The sequence below is a fragment of the Mastomys coucha genome, unplaced genomic scaffold (genome assembly GCF_008632895.1).
Source record: "Mastomys coucha isolate ucsf_1 unplaced genomic scaffold, UCSF_Mcou_1 pScaffold6, whole genome shotgun sequence".
Taxonomy (NCBI): domain Eukaryota; kingdom Metazoa; phylum Chordata; class Mammalia; order Rodentia; family Muridae; genus Mastomys; species Mastomys coucha.
In genome coordinates this window covers 10071084-10078882 of record NW_022196912.1, presented here as the reverse complement: position 1 = coordinate 10078882, position 7799 = coordinate 10071084, and the positions used below count along the sequence as shown (strand labels likewise).

Genomic DNA, 7799 nt, shown 5'->3' with positions numbered 1-7799 from the left:
AAAAACTGTCTCCTGCTGCATAGTGAGACTCTGGAACCCTTTTGTGAGTGGCAGAGACCACATTCTGTTCATCTGGTCATCAGGCAGGTGCTTTCCCTCTCAGCTATGTGAGTCATGGAGTCATGATGCTGTGCACGTGGACAGAGTTCCTAAGACAAGGCTTCATTTCTCGGGCATTAACTACAGCCTGGGTAACTGTGCCATGACATTCCACTGGTGGTATACATGAGAGTTACTGCTGCTTAGTGTCCTTGAGTTTGTCCTAGTGCCATTTTTTAAAATCTTAAGGTGTATTTTAGCAGATTCTTATTTAAAGATAAAAGTTGGGAATTATAGAGTTGAGGAGATGGCTTATTTGGCAAAGTGCTTGCAGTATAAGCATGAGGATCCCCAGCTAACAGGCAAAAACCAGATATAGATAGTAGCATGAACTGTAATCCCATCACTGGAGAGGTAGACAGGTTTCTGAACGTTGTTGGCAGCCAGCCAAGACCTTGAAGCTAAGAGATGCTTTGTGGGTAAAAACACTTTATGTGCAAGCATGAAGACCTGAGTTTGCGTTTCCAGTGCACACACAGAAAGCTGAGTATGGTCCTGAACATGCCTATAATCCCAGTCTTGTGGGGCCAGCACAGACACATCTCGGGGGCTTGCTGGCAAGCTGTTCTAACAAAAACAGTGAGCCTTCCAGTTCCATAAAAGACTCTGCTCTCTTCCCCCCTTTTAAGATTTATTTTACATATAAAGAATATTTTGTTTGTGTGTCTGTGGGGGCCAGAAGACATTGATTGAATCCTCTGAGGCTGGCGTTAAAGATGATTGTGAGCCACCATGCAGGTAGAGGGTCCAGACCCAGTTTCTCTGGAGGAGCAGCCAGTGCTTAACAACTCTCTCCCCAGCACAAGACTGACCTGTCTTCATGGGACAAGGCAGAGAGCAGTAGAGTAAGACTCCCAGCGTCTTCCTCTGGCTTTGAATGTACTGCCCCTGCACACTCACGTGTGTTAACACACACACAAGTTTACCACCTCCCCCCAAAAATGAATTTGTGCTCAGGGCTAGAAAGGTAGACTACTGAGTTAAAAGCACTGTGCCTCACAATGGTTATTCTGTTCCAGGGATCAGATACCCTCTTGTGACATCTGTGATCACCAGGCACACATGTGGTGTGCTTATCCATATGTAAGGGAACACTCATACACACAAAAAATAGAAGTTCTCCTGAGTAAGATTCAGCCATAGGAACTCAGTACCTCAGCTCTAAATTTCCAGTTTCTGTCTGGCCTATAAGAAGCTTGTCCACTTAGACCATGATGACCCCGCCTCAGAGTAACTTGCTAAGCATAGTTGGTATGTGTTCTCATCAAACACAATTCTGCGGGATTTAGCACACTAAACCAATGTCTGGCCTAGGCACTACCATGAGAACATTTTTTGAAGCACCCACCTCCCTGAAAAGGGAGCATTTAGTCCCCTTTGCTGACAGAGTGGCTCTGTTTCCCTACTTCTTACTTCTCTACAAGTAACTGAGAACTTTTCCTAAGGAGCTCATTGTCTAAGCCGTCAAGGTAAGACTAGTTTCTTGGCTTGAGGTGCTGGGGTGTGTGTAGTATCAGTTATGTTTTCAGGCCAATGTTACTACTCATGTTTCTCCAGGGGTCTGGCCAGAAGGATCCGATGGAACAGACATCAACGCGCTGGTTCGATCCCACAATAGAAGAGTGATCGCTGTGGCTGATGATTTCTGTAAAGTCCATCTGTTTCAGTATCCCTGCTCCAAGGCAAAGGTCAGCTCCACAGACTAGTGTTGCCGCACCTTCTGCGTGGGGTGTCTGTGGCTGTCAGCTCTCTTGATGATGTCCTGCGCACCCTTGCCCAGTGTCCCCTTTGTCACACTAGAGGATGGGCGATTCTTAGTGCCCTGTTCCAGTTTTCCTTCTGAGTCAGGGTCTTTTGGCCTTGAGTTCACGACATTTCTCCTGCCTTTGACTCACAGGAGTGCACTACCAGGCTCTCATTCCTTTTAAAGAAATAATAAAAGGAAAACCTTCCTCAGCTCTAATTCCTTGTAGCGTTGATGTAAAACCTGTTTGCAGAATCTGACTTAATCTGGTAATTTCTATTGCTGTAAACAGGCATGGAAAAATGAGTTTAATTTTCCCATCTGATTTATTTTATAGGCTCCCAGTCACAAGTACAGTGCCCACAGCAGCCATGTGACCAACGTCAGTTTTACTCATAATGACAGTCACCTAATTTCAACTGGTGGGAAGGATATGAGCATCATTCAGTGGAAGCTTGTGGAAAAGTTACCTTTGCCTCAAAATGAGGTCGTAACAGACACCAGTTTAACCAAAACCCCTGCCTCTTCCACTGAAAATGCCAGGCCGTCTAACCTTCCTCCACAGCCTCCTTCCCAACCATTCACTGGGACGGTTGAAGAAGAAAGCAGAATGAGCAGCTCCCCCACACTTGTAGAGAACAGCCTAGAGCAGATCGCAGAGCCCAGCAAGGAGCAGAGCGAGTGGGGCAGCGAAGACCTTGGTGTGGTGATTGATGAAGAGCCTGCTAGTGAGTTAGGTGAGAAGCAGAGAGCAACTGAGCTGCCTGAGGAGGAGCAAAGTACAACACCCCTGTGCTAAATTCCAGACTCCAGAGCTCCTCTGCTACCTGCGAAGTGATGGAGCTTTGTTTCCCATGAGATCAGACACTCTGCGGCAGTCCAGTACGCCATCAGTGAGCTAGAGCAAACCAGGAGACTGTTTGGTAGGTGTTGACAACTCAACCAAACTTCACTAGCAGGAGGAGACTGGCAGGTGAGTGTGTCTAAGAAATCAATGTGCGTGGTGCAGATACTGGAAACAAAACTGCAGCTGTACCCATTGGAAAGAAACCTGTTATCTGAATGCGATTTCCTCGAAACAGCTGGAGGCCTCACCGGCACCATCATTTTGATTGGTTGCTGTCTCAGGCAGCCATTTTTTTCCTGATGCAAAAAAAGAAAGCAGGAAAAAGTGCTCTTATTGTGATACCGTCCCACTCAGATGTCTAACAGGAACGTTTTAATTAACTAAGGAGAGTTTTAGTATTGCCAAGTGCGATTGCCTTTCCTGTGACCCTTCATGTTCTTACACTACCCGAGATGTCCAGACATGCTTGCTAGTGGCTGCTCCCTAGGCGCTGCCTTTCTAAGTTATACTGAGCAACCGTCCTCAGTGGCTTGTGTACAGATTGCTTTATCCCAGAAGCAAGCCTTGGTTTGTTGAAGAGCTTTTAATGTATAGTAAACCATGATCCTGAGAGAGTTGGTTCTCCAAGAAGTCCTTCACTGGCCTACATATTCTCTAATGTTGGGCATTCAAGGGAGTGGAAGAAGAAAAAATGCCGCATGCCTTTAACAGATGAACTGTAATAGTGACCTGCTAATTGTCGCTAGCCTTCAGCACTATCTTTTCCCTCACATAGTCACTAAATGGTCAAATTGGTGCTTGAAATTCATTGGTCTAGTTGTAATTTTTATACAAATTACACCAAGAGATAAGATGTCTTTTTTACAGAAATGTAGTAGTCACAGTGCCGCTCATAGGCTGCGCCCTCTGCAGGTGTACTGTCTGTGGGCTTTTCCTTTTTCTGGGAGCCGTACAACCCTTGTATGGCTGGCTTTGGTCTGGGCAGGGCATGTGCTAGTATACATGGGCAAGTTAGGCTTTTCTAAGTTGTGTCAGATAACTATTTTTCCTAAGTATGTGTTTCCTACTTAAATTACTGACGTGTGCATTTCCTATGTTTGTTTTTACTTTGATTACAAAACTGTTTATTTTTTTTTAACTTGCTACATTGTTTTCCTACTTTTTTGTTGTTGGATTATGTAACTTTCTAAGTTCAGAAGTCTTAAGTGTGCAAGCGTTTACGTGATTGTGCCATTCCAGAGTGCGTCAGAACTGTCATTCCCTTCCAGTACCTTCTCAGGAGTAACATATCAGGTATGTCACCATCGCTCCGTGAACGCCAAGGACACTCGACACTATTCACACGCTGTGCAGAGAGTGTGTGGAGGGACAACAGAGCAGTGTATCTGGGTAAGATACACACAGCGAAGTGCGTTCAGTGAAAGTCTGTGTCTAGGTCTATGTCCATGTATCTCTCTCCTTTTGTTTACAACTTTTTTTTAATTAAGTTTAAAAACAAAAACAAAAAACAACAAAAAAAAAAACACCTCACCTCAACATAGCTCTCTTCCAAAGAGGAGATTTCAAGCCACCTGACTTCTTCAGTTTAGTCTTTACCCAGTGTCAGAGCGCACGGCTTCAGGCATCTCTGTCCACCAGCTAGCAGTGGAGATGAAATCAAGTCCTTGCAAAATTATCCATGCAATGGAGATGAACAAGCAATTCGAGGAGAAGAAAATGTGCTTCTTTCAGTGCCTGGAGGATGCAGCTCTCCACAAGCAGGGACTTTATTTAGGGACATCTGTCACCTTTGGGGTTGCCATGTACAATGAGATTTATAATCATGATACTCTTGGGTGGTAGTTTCCAAAGACACTACTAATGTGCAGAGAGCGTTCCAGCCTCTAGGGCTGGCAACTACTGTTTCATGTCGGTCAGATCTGTGATAATGGTTGGAAGGATGTGGGATTATGAAATTGTTTTTGTTTTTTTGTTTTTAGAAAACTTGTGAATGAAAATGAACCCAAGTGTTTCATGTGAAGATGAGCCATTTCTATCATGCATTCCGATGTCATGGCAGAAAATTTTGAAGATAAAAAAATAAGATAATTAAAGTGTTTCCTTTGCGTTTGTTTGGTAAGGGTTGTCGGAGACGTCTTGCTATATACATTCTAAGCTGGCCTTAAACTTTTAGCAATCCTCCTGCCTCAGCCTAGAAAGTTACTACAGGCATGCCCCATATGCAGTTCTTACATGTTTTTACATGTATCCCAAGTTGATTTATTCTGGTACTTTCTATGGCTATCCAGATATAAGAAGGGATAGTAGTGGAGAAGGAGACACCAGTTGACTGCTGTTGTGGACAAATTCCTGATAGCAAGAAACCTCATGCCAGCAGAGGAAATTGCTTCTGAAAAAGTCAGTAGGGAATAGTGCAGCTTCCACTTGTTTCCTGTCTATGATGTTGCTAATGTCTTAACACTGGCTGGTCCTGGTAATTACCTAGTTACTGCCTGACCTGGCTACCTCCTGTTGTTGGTTTTTGAAAGCCTTGTACTCAATAGGTTGGCATGCCTGTTGTCTCTATTGTGGCTCAACAGTACACATCCTCTATCCAAGTTGACTGCACCATTTATAATCATAGAAATAAGGGGGAAGGAGGCCTCATGGTTATCTTACTCAGTGCTGATGACTGCGCATTCACAGCTGTTCATACAGACTCAGCCATGAGAGGCCTCCTTTTTTTAATCAGGTGTGGTGACAGACACCTTTAATCCCAGGGCTGGGGAAGCAGAGACAGCCCCAGTCAGTCAAGGCCAGCAGGGGCTACATTAGTGAGAGTGGCTTGAACCTGAATGTAGATTACATGACATCAAAACCAGAACTGGTCAAAATAAAGAGCTTAATATCTGTGGGTTATTGTGACTAACAATTTCCTGTTAGTGTGCAGTTATATAAAGTTTCACCACTGGAAGAATTGAGGAAAGAAGTCACAGGAAGCCAAGTTTTAAGCTTGACTCTATCATTTCAAAATGAACCTAAGTATAAAACATACAAAATTCTCCCTTTTGTATTTTTGAAGAATACATGCAGCATAGTGTAAAAGTACTATTCACCCACAGTAATTGTCATCTCCGAGGCTCACTGCCTCTGTCTGCTAACCTAGGCCTAGTCCTGGAAGCTTCTAGCCTCCAAACAACCTTATCTAGGCCTAGCATCTTGTCAGCCTCTGAGACTTACTACTTACTGAATATGCTCGTCTTTTCTAGTTCTTTCTGACCTCTGGCTGGCTGGTTCAACTCAGCTGTTCAGGTTCAAACTCCTCTCCAACTTGACTGATTCGATCTGGCTTCTCTCTGGGCCTCTGACTGACCTGCTCTGCTTGGCCTCATTCTAACTTTGGCAATCTGTTCTACTGGCTCCTCATTCTCTATAGCCTATTATAACTGTCCTGATAAAAGTGTCTCCTCTTTCTGTCTGCACTACTCACTTAAATAGCTTCCCTTTCCTCTTTGAGAGTTGGGCATAGCCTATTCTGTCAAATCTTTCTCTGATTCGTCGCTTTTCTGACAGTTAGACATCACTTTCAAAAACGGATGCTTCCTTGTACAAACTAACTTTACCTCCACTATTTGGGATTAAAGGTACGTGCCAATGGCTGAGCTACACCACAACTAGAAAGGGGGTTAGGATTGTTTGTTTAGTTGGTAGGTTGGTTGGTTTGGTTTCAGTAAATATCATTTTTGAGGGGCCATTTTACAACAGACCCCGGGGAGACTGTCTCGTGTAGTCAGGTTGACCTCAAGCTTGCTCTGTAGCTAAGAACAACATGGAAGAACCTTGTGCTTCCACCTGCTCAGTAGGTGCTGAGCTCACAGGCATGGGCCACCAACTAACTAAAGTGCATTATCAGGAAAGCCCTTCTGTGCCTCTCTGACCCTGTGCATCTCTGGCCTTGTGCACTGAAGTGCCCTACCCCAGGTCAGATGGCTTAGTGAAACTGGGTGGCATCTATTGCTTTTCTGCCTGGCTTTGCCATCACAGGTGTCTGAGAACTTCTTGCCGTAGTGACACCGCAAAGGGATCTTAGGGATGAACTTCCACAGTATGACGTGGGTCACTGGTGACAACCCAAGCCCTCTGACCTCATCTGGTCCATTCCAGTGGTAAATGTTGGCTTGTTCTCATCCAAAATGTTTGGGGCCAGAAGTGTTTAAAGATTCAGGGTCTCTTGTTTTTTGTTTGTTTGTTTGTTTGTTTGTTTGTTTGCATACACACTCATATACATAATAAAATATCAATGGATGAGATTCAAGACTAAAATTAAAATCAATATTCACCTATATGCACAGCTGGGAAGTAAATTTATACCTTAAATGTCTGCATCCTGAGTATGGCCCATCATGTGAGGTCAGGCATGGAGGGAGCCTTCCTCCTCTGGCAGGTGGCATCATCTTAGTACTCAAGAAAGAAGTTTTGGAACATTTCAGATTTGCCTGATCTGTAGCAGGTCCCGCTTCCTACAGCAAAGGGCAGAGAGGGGGGCTCACTGAGGAGGGACATCCTTTCTCTTCCCCGTACCTGTCTTGCTCCAAGAGACACTTCTTGTTCTTGGAACTCTCTCCTAAAGCCACCCCTGGCCCTGCTTTCCTAAGTGCCTGGGCTGAGCCATCTTCCTTTTTTCAGAACTAATCAAATGAAGTGGGATGAAGGATGAACAGCCTCATGAAGCTCTGCATCACTAAAAAGACTGCCAGCTTTCTCCCAAGTGACTGCTTTACAGGAGACAAATCCATTTTCATGTGGCTGACTGCTGCCCGTGCATCTCATCACCACAATCATTAGCAAAATGTTTGTTGGGCCTTGACATTTTCCATTTAGAAGATGAATTAATTCTGAACAGGGCCTAGAATCCCTTTGGTAGAAAGAGGCACAATCCCAGAATCTTTCACACCCAGCTAGTAGATCAGCCCACTGCCAGGGAGAATGAGGTATCTAACAGGAAAATCTAACCAGTCCCACCATAATGTCATCTCATCTAGTGACATTGCTGTCTGTAGAAATCACTAGATCTCCATCACCAAGTAAGCCTTCTGGCTGTAGTGGAAAAGGCCCAGTTTTAACTGCAGT

The 7799-nt window shown here is 44.4% G+C and overlaps 1 protein-coding gene across 4 annotated transcripts in view; it reads left to right on the top strand.

The window, feature by feature from the left end:
- Eml4 (EMAP like 4) overlaps positions 1 to 4784 on the top strand; it is a 130093-nt gene extending 125309 nt beyond the window's left edge. For all 4 annotated transcript variants that reach the window (XM_031356744.1, XM_031356743.1, XM_031356742.1 and 1 more), the window contains 2 exons: positions 1657 to 1787; positions 2181 to 4784. In XM_031356744.1, the coding sequence (XP_031212604.1) occupies positions 1657 to 1787; positions 2181 to 2642 (593 nt within the window). In that variant the 3' untranslated portion in view covers positions 2643 to 4784. The remainder of the gene's footprint in view (positions 1 to 1656; positions 1788 to 2180) is intronic.
- Positions 4785 to 7799: the final 3015 nt, after the last annotated feature.